At 34.4% G+C, this 21,208-nt stretch overlaps 2 protein-coding genes across 9 annotated transcripts in view; both read left to right on the top strand.

The window, feature by feature from the left end:
- Positions 1-21,208, top strand: part of LOC109082837 (glutamic acid-rich protein-like) — an 848,403-nt gene that overhangs the window by 389,578 nt on the left and 437,617 nt on the right. The window lies entirely within an intron of this gene.
- glsa (glutaminase a) lies at positions 890-20,849 on the top strand. 5 transcript variants are annotated; one of them, XM_042748593.1, is made up of 18 exons: positions 890-1,197; positions 6,725-6,815; positions 6,958-7,076; positions 8,402-8,531; positions 8,634-8,713; positions 8,861-9,024; positions 9,916-9,974; positions 11,460-11,492; positions 11,583-11,641; positions 12,032-12,098; positions 12,187-12,237; positions 13,395-13,571; positions 13,681-13,812; positions 13,899-13,991; positions 17,562-17,623; positions 17,729-17,805; positions 17,994-18,057; positions 19,319-20,849. In XM_042748593.1, the coding sequence occupies exons 1-18, from the start codon at positions 1,028-1,030 to the stop codon at positions 19,470-19,472; spliced, it is 1,782 nt and encodes a 593-aa protein (XP_042604527.1). In that variant the 5' UTR covers positions 890-1,027; the 3' UTR covers positions 19,473-20,849. The 5 variants fall into 5 exon arrangements, with proteins under 5 accessions (XP_042604527.1, XP_042604526.1, XP_042604528.1 ...); XM_042748592.1 differs by having other exon boundaries at positions 891-1,197; positions 6,719-6,815; XM_042748594.1 differs by lacking the exons at positions 17,562-17,623; positions 17,729-17,805; positions 17,994-18,057; positions 19,319-20,849 and adding an exon at positions 15,686-17,065 and having other exon boundaries at positions 891-1,197; positions 6,719-6,815.

The following is a 21,208-nucleotide window of genomic DNA, read 5'->3' as shown; positions in this document are numbered from 1 at the left end:
CTCCCTGCATTTTCATCTATTAGCATACTATTATTTCTAAACTCCACTGTTTATTAAATGCCATAATTGGAGTATTACATGAATAATGTTCAAAATAGTATACTAGCATACTCTTACTGTTTCTGCATGCACAGTATGTAAAGCAGAACACACTGTGTGAATACTGCATCCCACAATGCAATGTGCTCAGCTTGACATTGTATTTCCAGTGATGAATGAACCCCATCATGTTTTTTTAAGGTGGTTTGCTCATAAATCCTGTATAAATCCTGTATACTGCCTACTATACTTATAATAACTATTAATTATTATTAATTTTATATAATATGCTGAAATATTATTTGCATTTGCAATCCAAAACAAATGGATCAAGAAGATAATAATTAATAATGTCCGTGAACTGGTGAAATGTATTAATAATTATTAATAAATTATACTAATACATTTTTATTAGTATTATTTCAAGCTTATACAGAGCCTAGGCAAGTGGTTCCCAAACTCTTTTCGTTTTTTTAAAAAAAAAATGAAAAAAAATTTTTTTTGAGAAAGACGGCAGTCAGTAGAGAGAACCATAGACATATGTCAAATTTACCGTCACTCCCAACTATTTATTTATTTATTTATTTATTTATTTATTTATTTATTTGTTATTAATGAAAAGTTATACAATACAAAGTATAGTATTATAAATGTACATACTTTTGTTTTGTTCTTTAATGAGGATACAAAAAACTTTGGAGGATTTACGATGCTGATGACCGTTGAAACGCGTCATTAAGCGCAGGGAAGTGACTGGCGTCATAATGATGATTGACGCCCGTCTTAGCCAATCACCGTTCGCTCTGACATCACTGCACCCAATGGACTGCGAGCATCGGTCAGTGGGCGGATTCGATTCTGTCCCGTGAGCATTCGCACCGAGAGACGAGGGAAGAAACCGGCACGGCTGTCTAAAAAAATCGACGTTCTCATCAATATTACTAGCGTTATTGTCGGAAATCATTCTGTTTAGCCTGTCGAGTTTGAAATGTTACAGTTTAGGTTCTCGAGCGCGTTAAAGGAGTGTTGCAAGCCCAGTCTAAGGCGCCTTTGGAAAAATAGTAACGTTACAGATAACACAGCCGCCGCCGGAGGAGGAGGATGCGCGTCTTCACACAGAAGATCCCTGTGCATGCAGACAGATGCGACCAACGAGAAGTGAGTAGAGCTGAAAACCTGCTTGATAGAGCCTCTCCATTAATGACAGCAGGTTTGGTTTCACTTGACTTTAAAATTGGGTGGATTTCATTCATTCATATGGGGGCCCCGCATTCCCTACACATGAATCCTAGGCCTAATCCACGATGATGGATGTGGGGGTTTTCTGTTATATGTATTTCTGGTATATGTATAGCTTTAGATATTTTAGATTAACTATAAGGTGTTCAAGATATTTAAGACAGAGTGCACAAAGAGAAAGAGCTTGTACAATGGACGGGGGCCAAATTCCCAGAGGCCTCTCTGATGTCCTCTGTGAATAATCGGAGAGGTTGGGCTTTTAAGGGTGGGTTTTGATACATTTGAAGCATTTTTAAAATGTAAACAGTGCATTTCTTGGTATGAATCAGGATGATGGACATTTGGAATGTTCTAGAATCTTTCTGATATTTTTAACCAGAATATTTGAGAGGAGACCCAATGTTAAGAATCAGTAATTGATCAACCTGTACTGACTATTATATTTTTATCTGGATAAATTAATGGTAGACTAATTAAAATGAGCTGATGATGTCAATCCTTGTCTAATTCTAAAATCAAGCTGACAGCTTTTAGAAATTCTATATTTTAAAATATTTCTGATAAAATGGTAAAATATGTTTAATTAAAGCATTTTTTTCATATTATAATTACTATATATTTTAATAGTTAAAATTTTAGCATTTTTATTAAAAAATGTTATATGTATTTAAAATTTAAAATATATATAATCAGTAGTAAAAAACACAGATCAATTTGAAATCACTCGATAAATTGTTCAGGTTCAGAAGGGGTTATTAAGTTTTAAAGCATGTTAGTTCCCGTACAGCCAGATCAGCCACTTCCTCTTCCTGTAATGACTGTGTTCAAAGCTCGGAAGTGTCGAAACTGGGGTTTCTTCGGAAAATCTTTGCTCTGAATCTAGTGCTCTGCAGTTGACCTTTGAGTGTGCATTGAACGTGTCAACCTGTGCTGTCATTTTAGTATGCATTGCTCTCGTTCATTCGGTATGCGTGTGTTTGTCCTTGGAGAGATTGACCTTTCTCTCCATCTGTCTGTCAGTGACTTGTGGAGGTCAGGTCTCAGCTTATTGTAACATCTGTACGCTTACATCTGGGGAAAGGCTGTCATTGTGGAAGTTTTCATAAGTGTGCATGTTCCAAAACATAGTAAAATAATTGTAAAACATTAATATTCAGATATGACATTGGGCAAAAGCATGAAGCGCAGTATAATTTTAAATCACGAGTTTAAAGTTTGTCGATCGCACGTGTCAGTGAAGCTGAACTCTCCTCCTGTCAGCATTCAGTTCACACGGACCGACCGTCACACAGAGAACACGCGATCGTGCAGGACACACATCCACACTTCATAAGATCTCACAGCTGGATTAGACTAAGTTTGAACCTGATATTTTTTAATCTCTTTCTCTACACATCACACTTTCGCTTTCGTAGTGTCATAAGCATCATATAATGCTCTCAGGCAGAATGCTCTTGATCTTAATTCGTGGTGTCAGGACGTGGTCTGTACTGAGGGAGTTTACCCAGCATGTGGCCTCTTGATAGCTTCATTTTTACACCAGACAAAGCGTGTTTATTCAGATATATATATATAAAAAATCACCTTCTGAAGGCCCTTTCACACCAATGACTGTAAAACTATACATTTTTAATAATCGCTGTAATTTTATTGGAATATGGAAGTAAACATCACAATTATAACAATAATGGCACAGAGAAACAATATCATTAGAATCACTTTCAGAATGATTCTTTCTTGCTGATGAACAATAAAACCTTTGACAGCCAATCAGAATCCACCCAACTCATTTAAAGTGGCAGATGACACATCTGCAGTACGAGATTATAATAAAAAGAACATTATCATCGTTTAGTGTGGGTGCTATTATAATCATTATATATTTATTTCAGTGATAATCGTTATATCGGTTTCCGATTGATCATTTAAAAATATGCCTTTTTAGATATCAGTAATTTGAGCCATATATTGTGCGTGTCATTTTCATACTCAACAAAGATTTATACTAAAACAAATGCTAATTTTACTTAGTTTAGTGGATTTTATTGGTCTCAATGCAAACCCTGTGAACACTAAAGGGAGTGTAAAATGAATCACCTCAGACTCGCTGACATCCGAGGTTTATCTGACATGACGGCACCTGCTGACACATGAGTCTGTGTGTGTGTGTGTGTGTCACGCTGGCATCTCTGCATGCATTGCTGCAGTGAAATTGTGCCAGTTTGTGCCCACCATCTTGAGCCAAACGAATCCTGCGAACAGTGAATGGAAATAGTCTTTTCACATTTTGTTCTTTTTTTGTGTGTGTATAGTGGGATATTCGATTAGAAAACCATGGTAATACCATACCAAAGTATTTTTCAGTTTGTGGCAGCTGGTTCATTTTCTGGTGTTTTATTTGCTGCAGGCCAAAATATGTTGCAGTGGATCTATAAGCATGTGATTCTATGTGAACATCAGCTGTTTTGCTGGTTCTTTGACCAATTCTCATTGAAGTGGAAGAAGATAATGAAGTTATTGTTACAGAATCATTTCACTTACATGTGTTCACACACACAGCTGTCCCCGCAAGGACGTTTTGACATGGTTTGCATCGTGGTACCACCACAGTATTTTTTAATAAGGCTCTGTACGTTTACAAGTAGATTTGCTAAAAAGAAAAAAAAAACACTTATAAGAGGTACACGTATTGTGTTTTGAAAAATGGTGACTTCAGAAGCAATCCAGTGGGGATGCTAATCAATTTTTCTCATCTCACATAACTCATCCCATCATTAAAGCAAATAAACAGTGGGTTTATTTAGCTGTGTCATCAAGTGGATTATTTCCAGTGTGTTTGTGTGTAAAAATATCGGCATCAGAGACTGCATTCGGCGTGGTGCATTAGTGAGGATCAGAACTTGAGACCTTGCTTGGAAGTGAAGGCTTATCTCGCCTTTGGGACGGGAGGGGTGGCTGCTCTCATCAGGTTACGTGTCCTAGTTTAATGCCTTTACAGGTCAGACAGGCTGCATCAGAGCGCTGGCTGTGTTTGTACACAATAGTGTGTGTCTAGTAGCTTTTTATCAATAGTCTTCTTGACCAGTGTTGTGGTAACGGTAGCGCATTACTTTTAAATTATATACAACAATAATCACATACATTTCACTTTTGGTGTGAAAGGGCCTCACTGACATGTCTGTCCCTGTGTTGAGAGAAATGGGGAGTGAGGCTGAAGCTTATTCATTTCACTTTTGGTGTGAAAGGGCCTTTACAGTTGCCAAATATATGACCTTCGGTTTTCTGTTATGAAAATAAATAAGCAAGCCCAGCACAGGTGACGAAAAAGTAATGCAAAAGTAACGTAATGTCAATTAGTTACTTTTTGATCAAGATTGAAGTTGAGATTAATGTATTACTTTTAAATGTTTTAAAAAGATGCTTGTGATCCTCAGACAGTATTTTACTCTGTCATATCAAAGATCAAGATTGAAGTTGAGAGATGAACGTGCATCGGCAGAAAAAGTGGTCGCAGTCTGGAGCCCTGTAAACAATAGTATAATTAGTAGTATCATTAAAATATATATTTTTTAATATAATTTGATTTGTGTTTTGTGGGTCTGTCATTAACTAACCTATTATCTCTATTTTAATTAAATCAAAGGTCAGTTTGTTTTTAGAACCTGCATAAATAATACATGTGCATTTTTATGTGTTTATTTATTTTTCCAGTGTTTTAAATTCCCATACATCTCATTCATTTCTTTTTTTTCTCTCTCTCCCCTCTCTCTCTCTCTTTTGGTTGTCTGCATACTTTGCATTTGTTGTGTAAGTATCTGGTTCATTTTATTTGGTGTTTTTTTTTTTTCTTCCAGTTATTTCCTACAAAACGCAATGCTTGGTTTTCCCCGCTGAAGAACATTCCCATTCTGTGATCTAGAACCATAGGTATCATCCCGAAATGACATCACAAAGGCCTTGAGCCGCTATTGGTGGCCATTGTTTCAACCCACAATGGATTTAGAACAGTATTTTTCCACCAACTTAATGTCCAGACACTCTTAAGTTCATTTCTGGATGATTTGTGGTCTGTTAAACCAGAGTGCTTTCAAAGCCTGTATTGTGTTAGCTATCCCAGAATGCAATCCAATGTTTGAACTTTTGAATCAAGTGTAGGAAGTCCTTGGAAGTTTTATTCCCAAATGCTTTACTTAGCTCCTGCTTAACATTTAACTTTCACAAACCTGAATAATGTTAAATAACCACCTTTTCTAACAGACTAACCTTTTTTCTGAGAAAAAAAAATGGGTTTCAGATGATCTCACAATGTCAGTCAGGGGTAAAACACATTTTCCTTTCACTTTTCCCATGCACAAATATGCATATGTTGATGTTATCTAGCTAACTAACAATTAATCACTTTAAAGGGATACTCCACCCCAAAATGAAAATTTTGTCATTGATCACTTACCCCCATGTCGTTCCAAACCCGTAAAAGCTTTGTTCGTCTTCAGAACACAATTTAAGATATTTTGGATGAAAACCGGGAGGCTTGTGACTGTCCCATAGACTGCCAAGTAAATAACAGTGTCAAGGTCCAGGAAAGATATGAAAGTCGTCGTCAGAATCTGGGTTATATGAAGCGACGGGAACACTTTTTGTAAGTGAAGAAAACAAAAATAACGACTTTATTCAACAATTTCTTTGTCAACGGTCTCCTCTGTGTCTCTCCATATCACCATATGCTGCCTATTCCCCTTTGTGTCATCCGCGCCACAAGGATGCGCTGTTTCTACGTGAATTTAGCTTTGATTTGAAATAAAACAGCACATCCTTGTGGCACGGATGATGCAGAAGTCCATATTTAATGAACCTTGACACTGTTATTTACTTGGCAGTCTATGGGACAGTCACAGGCCTCCCGGTTTTCATTCAGAATATCTTTAATTATGTTCTGAAGACGAACAAAGCTTTTACAGGTTTGGAACAACATGGGGGTAAGTGATTAATGACAAAAATTTCATTTTGGGGTGGAGTATCCCTTTAACTCAATTCTAAAATACCTTGTGTAGCAAGATTCTACTCACTGTTGATCATCCTTGACAGTTTAAAAAATAGAGAAAAACTGACCAAGAAGACGACGCTAATGGCACCCCTAATGGCAGACTATGAGAATGCAACTTTTAACTTGCATAAAGTACATTTTGGGTCTGACATTTTTGAAAATTATAAAGAAGATTGAGTTTTTGAAAAATGAAATTGGTTTAATTCAAAAACAACTTTGTTATCCAATCTGAAACCTACTGACTGGCATTTTGAGAGGAATAATTCTGAGACTAAAATGGCATGTAATTTCAGTACGACATCTCCTGCTGCTGATAAACCCTTTTTGTTGAGTATACAGTCTATTTTTGTTTTCTGTCTGCTTACTGGATCCTCTGTGTATCTGTTCACATCACAGGAGAAGGAAGGCAGGCATTTTGCCCAGCCTGGAAGATCTGCTGTTTTACACCATTGCAGAGGGCCAGGAGAAAATTCCAGCTCACAAATTTACCACGGTAAAACCAAACACCAGCTGGCCAAGGAGAGCAAAGCCATCGCTACCGTATCTCTTATAACACATGTCTTGGTTTATAGACCAGATAGTTGTGTCAGTTTTCAATTTGTTGTAAATTTAGGCTAATTGTTGTTGTTTTTCAGGCGCTGAAAGCCACAGGTCTGCTTACGGGAGACCCTCGTCTTAAGGAGTGTATGGAGATGTTAAAAGTCACCATGAAGACCACATCAGATGGTGCTCTGGATCGACATCTCTTCAAAAAGTAAATAAATGGGCAATATTAAACTTAACCCTGTTTGCTTAAAGAATGAAATGACAACTGACTGACAGTTTTTTGTTTAATACGAATATATTGGCTGTAGTGTGTTTTTTTTCTTTCTAGTTCCTGAATCATTTTTGAGCATCCATTTAACATATTTAACCTTCAAATATGAAGTTGCTGCAGTCAGTGTACTATTCAGAGGGCTGAAACCCGTAGCTGTTACTTAAGCATGAGCTTTCATAGATCAGCCATTTTCCAAGGACACGTCAAATTTTCCAAGGTCACTGATTTTTTTTTTAAAGGCCTGTTATAGTTCTGCAGTATATAAATTATTTATTTTCACTCAGAAAATACATAAAAATGGCTTAAGGCCTGAACATAGTATCATATCAGGTTTAATATTATTGTTTTTAAAACTAAAACCATTATATATATATATATATATATATATAATTATAAAAATAACTAAAACTACTTATTTAAAATGTAAAAAAATTATAAACACAACAAAATAAAAACAAATTAAATTTAAATACTAAAATAACTAAAACTACTTATTTAAAATGTAAAAAAATTATAAACACAACAAAATTACTACAACTTACAGTGAAAATGGAAAATCTAAAAATAAAATTTAATTGAAAAACAAACTATAATAGTAAATAAATAATACTAAAATAACACTGCATTATATCGGTTTTTATACTACAATTTTTTTTTTGCTAAAGCATTTTATAGAGTGGCTTGTGGTTATACTGTAGATGTCAGTGACGATATTGTATTCAGTATTTTTTTTTTATGTAAGTGTTCATGTTTGGATTTGGATGAACATTAGGGCTGCACGATTATGACAAAAATCATAATTGTTGATTATTCCCTTGAAATTGTAATTGCGATCATTAATTACGTTTATCACAATTTACATTGAATGATGTTTATACCATTGTTTGAGGCAACTGCATGCCGTATTTGAAAACACTCTAACTGAAAAACTCTTAGTGCTTTATATAGTATTAAGCCTCAAATGTAAACTATACATCGGATTGGTTTCTTCTTTAAATTGGAAAAAAAGTAAAAATATGAATGGTATTATAATGTTACTAAAACTAAAATTAAAACAATGGAAAAACCCTTAAGATAACATGTAGAAAGAAAAAAAACATCTTAAGCACAGAATAATATAAGTGGACTTTGAACGATTAATTGCCGCTTTGAACGATTCCATAATTGTAATCGCGATTAAAAATTTGGTTAATTGTGCAGCCCTAATGAACATATGATGCTAATAATGATAAATCATAATCTTCACTTTTCTCTTCCTACAGGTGTGTGCAAAGCAACATTGTGTTGCTAACACAGGCATTCCGGAAAAAGTTTGTCATTCCTGACTTTAAGTCATTCACCTCTCACATCGATCAAATTTATGAGAGCGCTAAATCACTGTCGGGTGGCCAGGTACACTTTTAAGATAAGATAATCTAACACTGTGTGAATCTCTGATGCTATTTGTTTACAGATTATTTTACATTCTGTTTTGTCACATTTTTATTGTGTTAGGTGGCAGATTACATTCCTCAGCTAGCAAAATTTAGCTCTAATCTCTGGGGCGTTGCACTGTGCACTGTAGATGGCCAACGGTGAGATTTCTGTCTTTGGTACAATTGCTACATTGTTTTGATTTTGCTTCATTTTTGTTTATATTTTCTGGTAAACATAATTTGATTTATCAAACATGTATGCTGAGCTCTGTTGTAAATCTAAATCTGATGTTTTGTGCGTTACAGGTACACTGCGGGTGAAACGAAAGTTCCATTTTGTCTACAATCGTGTGTGAAGCCATTAAAATACGCAATTGCTGTTCACGATCACGGCACTGAATATGTGCACCGATTTATAGGGAAGGAACCCAGCGGTCTTCGTTTCAACAAACTCTTTCTTAATGAAGAAGGTAATTTCAAAATACAAAAATCTTAAAGGAATAGTTCACCCAAAAATGATAATTTGCTAAAAATGTACTCCCTCTTAGGTCATCTAAGACGTAGATGAGTTTGTTTTGCTCACCTGAACATATTTGGAGAAATGGATCCTCTGCAGTGAATGGGTGCCGTCAAAATTAGTGTCCAAACAGCTGATAAAAACTTCACAATAAACCACAAGTAATCCACAGCAGTCCAGTCCATCAGTTAACATCTAGTGAACTGAAAATCTGCATGTTTGTAATAAACAAATCCATCGTTAAGGTTTTTTTGTTATTATTAAACTGGTGCTAAATACGAGTCCATAATAACACTTCCTCCAGTGAAAAAGTCCATCTCTTGTTGTCTTCTCACATCAAAATCCACTCACATATTTGTTTACACCTACATAACAGTGCTTGATCTGTGCAGATTTCTCTCCTGATTCAGATGAGATGACTTTTTCACTGGAAAAGGAAATATTGTTAATAGAGAACTCATATTGTAGCCAAAAACAAAGGTTAAGATTAAAAAACTCTTAATGATGGATTTGTTTCTTATAAACACACAGCTTTTGGTTTCACTAGATGTTAACTGATGGACTGGAGTGGTGTGGATTGTTTGTGGATTATTGTGATGTTTTTATTTTGGACTCTTATTCAGACGGCACCCATTCACTGCAGAGGATCTATTGCTGAGCAAGTGATTCAATGCAAAATTAATCAAACCTGTTCCAATGAAAAAACAAAATCGTCTACATCTTGGAGGGTACATTTCTAGAAAATTTTCGTTTTTGGGTGAACTGTTCCTTTAATGTTCCCAAAAACAAGCTTCATACACTCAGAGCCATCTTTGTTTATTGATTCATTCATTTGTATTTCCAGATAAACCTCATAATCCCATGGTAAACGCTGGCGCCATAGTTTGCACTTCTCTCCTCAAGGTAAATCACGATCTCATCTTTACATCTTTTTTTTGATGAAATGGGGGCCTGAAACTGCTTTAGCTGTGCTTGTTCCTAATTTGATAACCTAAAAGTGCCTTGCCGAATGTTTAGCTTGATATGTTTGTGGACGTTTGACATGAGAACGGTTCAGAGGGACGAATGGATTTAATCAGATTACTTTCCATCTCTCGTCAGATTAAGGTTATGAATAATCACGCTGAAAGGATTATACTGAAGAGAGAAACGGAAGTGGGATGTGGGAGATAAGGGAAAAAGAGCAAACAGATGCAAGAAAGAACGAATAATAGTCAGGAATTTGAAAGAGCAATGTGACAGAAGAATGAACACTTTAGAAACAAAATGAGAGATGAGAGGAAGACAAAATACGGTATATAAATACCAAATGTTTTTATTCTTCTGAGAGCAGTCAGAATGTTGTCATTTTGAAAACAGACACAATCTGTAGTTAGCATCCTTGCTAAAACCTACATTTAGAAATGCAGGGCTTTGTATTATACTATTATAAAGAATATTGCAAACATGTACAAGTATATATGTTTATAACAAGCTAACTTTTTTAGTAATTGATGAATTTGTGATGACAGTTTGTGGTGTTAAAGGTCAATCCTCTGCATGATACGCATCTTTCTCAGGCCTGTCGAGGTGGTAATGTGTGATGTCTGTGTGAAGGCTTTTTGTGGTTTTATTGTTGTTGCGTATTTTACAGCATTAGGAACTGTGGGAAATTTTGACCCTCCAACAGGTCAATGACGTTGGTAATTTCCCTTTCATTTATTTGTTTTTCCTCATTGAACAAATTTCAAACCAAGCTAATGCTAAGCTACATTAGCGCAAGTCTGACAACTTCATTGCTTTGACAGAAAATCAAATGTAATTTTGTTTAATTGCTTCAGAATCAAGCTTTGTTTATGTTTAATTTTTAGCTTTTTAACTTACAAATTCAAGTATTTAGTCAGATACAGTACTATTTTTTTTGTGTGTAAATAAACATTTCTTCAATGTGGAAAAAAATGATTTTAGAACTTCAAATCAATGCATTACATGAGTTTACTAAAACAAACTTACAGACAGCACACAGTTCAAATTACTTGACAGTTTAGTGTTTTTTAATCTTTTAGTTTTGTCTGATTTTTCCACACCCCTTTAACAACTTACATTTGTGATTCCACAGCAATAATAGTACTTACTTGGACACAAACACCGTTTGCCTTTATTTCTTTCAATGATGTTACTCAAATCTAGTGAGCTAGAATCCTTTATTTTTTCCATTCTTCATTTGAAATGCTTCTTAAGCTGTAGACAAATGATTTTACTTCAACTGTCTGTGTATAAATATTGTGTTAGTTTAATAATGTTTCCTTTAACCGGAATGGCTATGCATTAGGAAGTTTGTGTGTAACTCTACAAAACAATTTGTTTCGATGATATAACACATTCATGCAGATTCTTTTTGACTTTTAGCAAGGTGTAAGCAACGCTGAGAAGTTTGACTATGTAAGTATAATAGTACAGTATGACTGTTTTTATATTTTTACTGTTTATCATGTTGAGAGCTGCTGTGTTTTATGAAGTGTTTTGTTTTAGGTGATGAACTTTATGAATAAGTTGGCAGGAAATGAATATGTTGGTTTCAGCAATGCTACGTAAGTGTTTTTTAATGCTAATAGCAATGAAATTTCAGATATTTCTCAGTTAAGTAAAAGTGAACAGTCAATAATAAACAACATAAAAACAAATAGCAAACAATAGAGTACAAATATGTAACAGTAGTATTAAGTATTCAACTGAACATTTTAAAAATTGAAAATACAAAACTAATAAAATGTTAAATGAAACTATCAATTTCAAAAGTTGTGAATAAAACAAAGATTATTGGACTTTGTTAAAAAAAAAAAAAAAAAAAAAAAAAAGTTTACTTGCCATCTCATTGTAATTGTTTACCAGTAGTATCTGTGAAAATTGAAGAAAAGTTGTTTTATTGTAATTTATTCAAATTAAAGTTCTTCCTGTAAGTACTTTCTTGTTGTTGGTAGGTTTCAGTCAGAGCGACTGTCAGGTGACAGAAACTTTGCCATTGGTTACTACTTGAAGGAAAAGAAGGTATGCGTTTAAACATTTTATAGCAATTAGGGACCATTGAAAATTCACTAAAAACATTAGTTTTTCATTTTTTTCCTCATTCTTCCAGTGTTTCCCAGAGGGTACAGATATGATCTCCATCCTGGACCTTTACTTCCAGGTTAGTATAAGTTAAACAGCCTTTTTTGCACACAATTTTACAATTGGAAATGAATGTTGAATATGCGCATAGCTGCCTGTAGACCTAGGCTTCCAACAATTATGAAATGTATTATTACATTTTTTTTTATAGTAAATACAGAGAAAATATCCTGGTTAAAGTATGGGTACTGTTTTGAAATTTTACTGAATAGTCAAACTTAAAGAAAGTTAAAAAGATTTTCCACATTAACACATTACTTGTTTTACGTTAAATTGATTTTGCAGGATTTTGTAAGTATTTTACACCATTTTTTTTTTTCAATAGTTACAACAAAGATTGAAAGGAATGGTTCTCCCAAAAAATTAAATTAGCTCAAAATGTTTTCACCCTCAGGTCATCCAAGATGTACAGTAGATGAGTAGAAAATCACTCACTAATAGATCCTCTGCAGTGAATGGGTGCTGTCAAAATGAGAGTCCAAACAGCTGATAAAAACATCACATTAATCCACATCACTCCAGTGCATCAGTTAACATCTTGTGAAGTAAAAAATTGTGTATTTGTAATAAACTAATCTATCATTAAGACATTTTTAACTTCAAACCATCAGTTCCAGCTAAAATACGAGTCCTCTATGTATAATATTGCTTCTTCCAGTGAAATAGCCGTCTTGTCTGAATCAGGAAAGAAATTTGCACAGTTCAAGCACTGTTTACAAGTGAAAACAGTCCAAGACAACAGGGAATGGACTTTTTCACTGGAGCAAACACTGGTATTTTATGCACTGGTTGTTTAGCTGGAAGCAATGGTTTGAAGTTTAAAAACCTCTTAATTATGGATTTGTTTCTTACAAACATGCAGCTTTTTGCTCCAAGATGTTAACTGATGGACTGGAGTGGTGTGGATGACTGTGATGTTTTTATCAGCTGTTTGAACTCTCATTCTGACGGCACCCATTCACTGCAGAGGATCTATAGGAGCAAATGATCCAAGATCTACATCCTGGGTGGCCTGAGGGTAATTTTTCAGCATATTTCATTTTTGGGTGAACTATTCCTTTAAGAGTTCTGTGCTATAAGATTTATTTAAATTAAATATTTAGATGCGGTATGCAAATGTTAATATTTAAATATCAGAAAATATATGATTTAAATGTTTTTGTTTTGTTTGTGTAGCTGTGCTCCATTGAGGTAACGTGCGAAAGTGCCAGTGTGATGGCAGCTACCCTGGCGAACGGCGGCTTCTGTCCAATCACGGGCGAGCGTGTGCTGAATCCCGAGGCTGTACGGGACACTCTAAGTCTCATGCACTCCTGCGGCATGTACGACTTCTCCGGACAGTTCGCTTTCCATGTGAGTTTCACATGTAAACACCTGGGGAAATGTCTGATGGTTTTATGTTCAATGTAAGAAAAACACTTTCACAGTCTGCGACAAACTCAGGTTGAGTGTTGTACTGTAGGTTGGTCTCCCGGCTAAATCAGGTGTTTCTGGAGGCATCCTGCTGGTGGTCCCCAATGTGATGGGCATTATGTGTTGGTCTCCTCCTCTTGATAAATTGGGCAATAGTGTGCGAGGAATCCAGTTTTGCACGGTAATAAATCTATATAATCTCAGCTAATATATTGTTACAATGGTGGCTTTCTTGCTCACATTGATTGAAGTATTCCTTTCTTTCAGGATCTGGTCCAGCTCTGTAATTTCCACAACTATGATAATTTACGGCATTTTGCCAAGAAATTGGATCCACGCCGAGAGGGCGGAGACCAGCGGGTGAGTGACAGATCCGACCTTCCAACCACAGATAGTATGCAACTGATGCAACTAGGGATGGGCAATAAGCACTGTAAATATTTGAATGTTGTTTTACAAAAAAAAATAATGATGCAGTTTATTATCTAATGCAATTAAATTTGAGCATTAAGCATGGCTTAAGCATCATTTAACCTTTTGGGGCCACTGTATATCCCTCCTCTACATGCAACTTATGCAAAGAATCCTGTTACTTTGACATTGAGAGTGTGTGTGTGTTTGTTTTGATGTATGTATTCTGGCAAACCAAATAATGCTAACTGTCCTGCAATGTTAACCTGATTTATTGAACATTTCACTTCTCTTAGCAAAAGCATATTTCTTTTCCTCTTCATTGTCTGCCTTCTGCTGGAGGAGTAGCATACTCTGCTTTTAAAGGGGTCATATGATGCGATTTCAATTTTTCCTTTCTTTTTGGAGTGTTACAAACTCTTGGTGAATAAAGAAGATCTGTAAAGTTGCAAAGACTAAAGTCTCAAATCCAAAGAGATATTCTTTATAAAAGTTGAGACTTGTCCACGCCCCCCAAAACGGCTCGTTCTAACATGCCCCCACATCTCTACGTCAGTATGTGGGAAGATTTACATAACACCGCCCAAATGTTCACACAAAGAAAGAAGGCGTACCTTTTATTCTGGTTGTAGTATTGTTGTTGCCACCGCCTGTGTGTTTCACTGTGAAAGCGATACTCCTTTGTTTGGCCTTCCAAAAGAGGATGATATCCGCTTCGTCATGCCTGGGGCTGATCCGTGCTGGTCGCTGAGGAAATACATCAACTTTGCACTGTGGATCGCCGAATCGGCTTTCACCGTGGATGAAGCGGCGTCCAGCCCGGGGTCGTCACATGTGGTTGCTGCAAGACCAAGGAACACTCCTTCGTAGAATCCGCCTGCCGAACCATTCTCAAGCTGCCCACATCTGCTCGTTCAAGCCGGCCGCGGCTCACTGTAGGCCTCCGGCCTCTGCTCACTCAAGGCCACGGTGTGTGACGCTGTTTCGTTGAAAAAGCGAAACTACTTTGTTTTAGCCTTCCAAAAGAAAACACGACTAGAAATCATGTTTATATCACGTTTATAATGGGTTTTATGTTTATGTCTTGTCGCTCCGGCCGGACAAGGCATCACAATATGTTAAGAGGCGTAACCTTTCCTTTAAACGCTTGAGGCCAATCACAATGCTCTGGATAGCTGGCAAATCACAGCACACCTCACTTTTCAAACCAATGAGCTTTGTAAACATCGACGCGTTTCAGAAGGCGGGGCACAGAGGAGAAACAATAATGTACAGTATGTGGAAAATAATGTTGTTTTTTTTTAACCTTAAACCACATAAACACATTTCATTACACCAAATACACAAAATAATGTTCTTTTTAGCAGCATCATATGACCCCTTGAAACTCCATTACCATCCATGCGCCTCAATTTAGGATGCTAAATATTTTACTGCTTACATTAAAATGATTACTGTAAAATAATTATGGACATTATGCCTCTTTACCTAAAAATAACACCTGATTAACTGGCTTTGCTTAAGTTTCCATTGTTTCCCTGTTTTCTTCTTTCTCTGCCATCCATACTAATCCAAGCATCAAATTCCATGATGAAATAATCTAATCTGATAATCTATCCGTGTCCGTATTGGTTGAACCGCAGCAGCAGCAGAATCTCGAACCGCTGGACTATACGAGTCTTCAGAAGGAACTAGCACTCACTGACAATGTGTGGAAAAAGGTCTGTCCTTCCGAAACGGACGAAGACAATTCTACCACTGTAGTCTATAGGAAGGAAAGCGTGGCGGAAAGAAACTAGAAGAGACAACAGCGCCCACCCTTCCTGCCATGTTTTGTCAGCCCATCATCTAATCATTTTCTTTGGTTCATCAGTCTTTGGGGTTAGAGAGGTTGTTTTGTCTTTTTGAACTGTGTTTTGGTTTGGTTTGTTTTGTTTTAGTTGGTTTTGTTTTGTTTTTGTTTAGCTTTTTTTTTTTTTGGATTTTGTTTTGGTTTAGTTGTTTTAGTTTGTTTTTTTTGTTATGTTTGTATTTTTTTTTTATATTATTTGTTTGTTTATGGAGATTTTGTAGTTTTTTGCCTGTAAGGCGCACTATAAAGCAAGCCAAAGACCTTTAAACCTTACGTGCAATTTTTTGATGTTAAAATTAGGGGAATCAGTAAGGCCCAAACAATGCAATATGATATCAATATCTGGGTAACGATACAGTAATATTGTGATTCTTTGTTCATTGTGTTTTGATTAAAAACAAAAAATTAAGACGGTTATACGTTTACTGTTTTCCCCCACGTTCATTAAAATACTTTCTCCTGTATTTGTTTAATGTGAGATATCTGGCCTCTGAGAAGAGAAGTAAATTATTCATAAGCTTCTGAACTAACCGAACACAGCAAGATTTCTGACTTCAAATTTAAGCAAGCCTGTTTGAAAACAATAAGTACTTTTTATATTTTTTTTTTTATTTGTACATAATTACATTATGCTCTTTCATTGACCCCCTTGTTTACATAATGTGTCTAAATGTTTTTTTTAATGTATGTTTTGATGCAGGTTATTTCAAGCAGTATTGGGGTTCAAGTGAAGAAAATTATGTAAATGGATTTGAAAGAACTGTTTAATGTAAACAGTCAAAATCTGTGCCTGTATAAAGTGCGACTTTATAAATTCTGCAGTCCTCTGGGTTTAGTCCAGCAGCCACAATGTTTTAATGTCTGTAAATCATAAAAGCAAGGAGTTTAGACATTGTATAAGTACAATCCAAACAAGTGATTAACGCTAACAAGAGCGGAACTGGTCGACTGTGATCAGGTAGAAAAGATTGTGTGACTAGTGGTTTCACAATGCAAATTTCATCCTGTGCTCAAATCATCTACATCTGTAACCCAGTTTTCACTTGAATTAAATATTTACTGTAGGCATTTCTTTATAATGTCAGTTTAAGGAATCACTTATTATTTCTGAAACCGTGCCAGTCCATGAATGTACTTAAAAAGTTCTGAATTAAAAGTGTTTAAAAAATGTTTTAAACTTTCTATCATTTAAAACTGACTACTTGAACTTTTATTTTATTTTTAAGAAGTTCTTGCTTTCAAGTGACTGGCTTTATTTCCGTATTATCATTGACTTTATGAAATGTGACTCATATGCAGCTTTTTAGAAACCATTTGTTTGTGCCAATAAGATTGATTTGATTTTATTAATTTTATCATATATTATAAAAAATGATCAATAAACACAACAAATTATTTATAAACACACATTTTATTTATCTCTGTGTGTATTTTGTCTCTTTATCCCTGTTTTGAAAACATTGCAACTGTTGTTTAAGTACATGTTAGTTTTGTTTAACTGTCCTTTTGTTTCACAAGTTGACTTTGATGTCATTTTTTTTTGCACTTCCCAAATGCGACCCGACAGGCTTTTGGATCTTTTGGCAATTTGTGCTAAGTTCGCAATGCTATGATTTCGTCCTGATGTTGTTAATTGTACCACAAACAACTCCTCTGTTTTCTTCCAGGTCAAGTCGGTTATCAACCTGCTGTTTGCGGCCTACACAGGAGACGTGTCAGCTCTGAGAAGGTACCACACCACCAATAAATCATGTTTTTTTTTGCATTTCTGAACACAATTTGTGCAATTTAAATTTTGAGTTAATTACTTGACGTGTGTTTGCGCTTTGCGCAGGTTTGCACTCTCGTCGATGGATATGGAGCAGAGAGATTACGACTCTCGGACAGCCCTTCATGTAGCTGCTGCTGAAGGTGGAGTGCCAGGAACTAATCAAACTCTGCAACTATAGATATTATCACGCTCTTCAACCCCCAGACTTGCTGACTTGCTGTTTGTTTCCTCTGCCTGACCTAATTTTCTCTCTGTGCTGAGTGAAAATCTTACTAATATGCACTTTTGTTTTTTGTTTGTTTTTTTTTTGTTTTTTTTTTGGTTTCAGGTCACACTGAGGTTGTACGGTTTCTTCTAGAAGCTTGTAAGGTGAACCCAGTGCCCAAAGATAGGTAAGAATATGAAATACTACAACACAGATCTTGTTTTGTGGCATAACTGTTAAAACCACCTATATGTGAAAAGTGGCTCGTAAAATGAGGTAATGCTGTTGCAAAACAGCAATGTAATAAAGCTGTATTCAAGAAATTGACCATCTTTAAAAAGACCATCTTTATTTGTTTATTGTTAGCTATTTTAAATATATTTTCATACATTTGAAAGCATTTATGTGTCAATTCATTGTGCTTAAATATCCATAAATTTATTAGCCATAATATAATATAATATAATATAATATAATATAATATAATATAATATAATAAATATAAAAGTTTTTATAGACATGAAAATGGATACTGTAACATTGTGGATTTTTTTATTTATTTTTTTAATCACGATGGTTGCAGTTAATTATTATTTATTATTGCAGTTAATAATTATTATGAATTTAATTATTTTATTAATTATTTTGTTTAATTAACGCTTAAGTTTTATTAGTTTTATCAATTTAATTAATTTATTATTTTATTTTTTATTTTATTTTTTTAAAGTTTATGAATTAAGTTTCATAAATGGTTAGCATTATGTTTATTAGGTAAGTATCATATACTAATAATTAACAATGAACAGCATTGATTACTCTAGGTTAATGTTAATATTGATTTATCATTTATTAGCGTAAATTGAAATAAAAAACAGTTAATAAATAATGAGAAAGTGTTGTTTATTGTTTTCTAATTAATTTACTTTAGGAAAAAGTAATAATAAATAATAGAGTTAACATTAAATAAACATTAATTCATTTAATAATATAATAATATTTATAGAAATTACAGACAGAAAATGAATGTGGATAATATACTATTTTGGATGTTACTTTTATTTTTAACATAATTATTAGACTACAACTTATTTATCTTTTTTTAAATTAAATTATAGCAGTACTTTACAGTATGTTGTTAGAACAAGTTTTCTAAGTTTAACTATTTATTAGTTACGTATCATAAAGGAATAATTATTTTTTTTAAAGCATTTATTGTTTGTTGTTTACAAGTTTAAAAAAAATCATTACCACAACATTTTAGGTGATCTATGAAGCTTAATTTAAGGTTATGAATCGTATATTTATAAGGGTTGTTGTGTACACTTACCCCATTGTCTTCCATTTAAGTTTTTTTTTTTTTTTTTCACACAAAGAAATTATTTAAAATGATAATCAACAGTACACAACAGATGCTGTTCCTTTAAACTTGCCGTTTGATCCCCATACAGGTGGGGTAACACTCCCATGGATGAGGCCATTCATTTCGGCCATCACGATGTTGTAACAATCCTGCAGGACTATCACAACACCTATAGCCCCAAGGAGACCACTACCAACAGCGACAAGGAGACGGCCGAGAAGAACCTGGACGGGATGCTGTAGAGATGATCTGTCGCATTAAAAAACTCCAGATTTTCCCAGTGAGTCTTGTATCTGAGGTACGCATTTGAGAAGAAAATATACAAGACACAAAAAAGTCTTTGGGCCCATTACCCTGTTTTGTGGTGTTCGTGTGTTTGTGTGTGTGTGTGATGTGTAACCTCCGTTGACATGGTAAGTTTCTTTTATCTTACACTCGGGGGAATGTAGCCTCATAAAGGTCTTATTTAGCTGTATCTCTGCGTAAACCTAGAATATAAATTTAATATACTCAATACAAGTATATATATAAAAAGTGTATACATAGTTCATGTACATTTATTTATGGTTTGAGAACCTTCATAAATAATGATGTCAAATAGATATTTAAGAACAGATATCTAAAAAAAGGCAGCTTGACTGGAGAGGGTAGCATTGGGAGGGGTGTGTCATTCTGATTTATTTGTTTTTATAACTTTACCCCTTTTCTTTACCCTCGACTTTAGTCTTAATTTAGTTATGAATCAACATGAAGAACAGATGTAGTTCTTTATGCCTTTAATTTGTCTATCATGTTGTGAATATGTCCCAATTATGACACTGTTCTGACTGTCAAAAAAATTGCACTTTTTTTATTTGTATTATATTTATTTGTCTTTCAATATCTTTTTAAATTAAAGTAACACTTTACAATACGTTTTTTTTCTAAGTTTTACAATTATAGTTAACATTAGTTAATTTAGGTATCATACTAATAATTAACAGAATTTATTAATCAAGGCAATTAAGAAATACATTCTTGTTCATTGTTAATGTTGGTTCAAAATAGTTTATACTGTTAATTTAAAATTTAACTAAAAAGTAGTATCTGTAAAAATTAACAATAACCAAGATTCATAAATGTGGTAAAAGTGTTATTGATTGTTAATTCATGATACACATCTACCTAATGTTAACTAACTGAAACTTATTGTGATGTGTTGCCCGAAATTACTTTGAAGCACTAGAAGGACCTTTTTCGTATCAGCCTGTTCAATGAACTACAGGAATTTCCTGTATTTGATATATATGTGCTTAATGTCAATGAATGAAACGTACTGTAAATTGTCACCAACATTACTTTGACACTAGAAGGACCATTTTCCACCTGTATGTTCATTATACTACAAGAATTTCCTGTATTTGATAGCTATATAATTTACAGTAAGTTTAAATTTGTTAGCATAAGTTGAGTGCCATCAAAATTACTTTAAAACTCTAGAAGGTCATTTTTATACCTGCCTGTTCAATGTACTACAGGGATTTCCTGTATTTTATAGCCATCTTCCTAACTAATGTAAACAAATTAAAACTTATTGTAAAGTGTTACTTACTTTACAATTATTTTAAACAACAAAAATAAATAATATAACACCCTTCTCATTCAATTAAATAAATTAATTCTATTTAATACCTGTATACTTAATGTTAACCAAAACTTATTGTAACATGTCACCGTAATTACTTTAAAGCACTAGAAGGACCATTTTCTTACCAGCCCGTTCATTGTACTACAAGAATTACCTGTATTCAGTATCTTTATACTTTACATTTGTTAACATTAGTGAAGTGTCAATAAAATTACTTAAAAGCCCAAGAAGAATTGATACAGAAATTACTTAAAAGTACTAGAAGGACCATTTTCCACCTGCCTGTTCCTGAATTTCCTGTATTTCATACCTATATAATTTACAGTAAATTTCAGTTTATTAACATTAGTG

This window comes from Cyprinus carpio, chromosome B22 (assembly GCF_018340385.1).
Source record: "Cyprinus carpio isolate SPL01 chromosome B22, ASM1834038v1, whole genome shotgun sequence".
NCBI classification, from domain to species: domain Eukaryota; kingdom Metazoa; phylum Chordata; class Actinopteri; order Cypriniformes; family Cyprinidae; genus Cyprinus; species Cyprinus carpio.
The sequence above is the reverse complement of the archived record's forward strand: the minus strand, read 5'-3'. Positions and strand labels throughout refer to the sequence as shown.

What these genes read in the sequence shown, in the direction of transcription:
- glsa (XM_042748592.1), top strand. Translation starts at nt 1,028, where the DNA reads ATGTTACAGTTTAGGTTCTCGAGCGCGTTAAAGGAGTGTTGCAAGCCC. An exon ending in TTTGCACTTCTCTCCTCAAG is followed by an intron (nt 9,975 to 11,459) that starts GTAAATCACGAT and finishes TTTGACTTTTAG; the next exon opens with CAAGGTGTAAGCAACGCTGA. An exon ending in GACGTGTCAGCTCTGAGAAG is followed by an intron (nt 17,624 to 17,728) that starts GTACCACACCAC and finishes CGCTTTGCGCAG; the next exon opens with GTTTGCACTCTCGTCGATGG.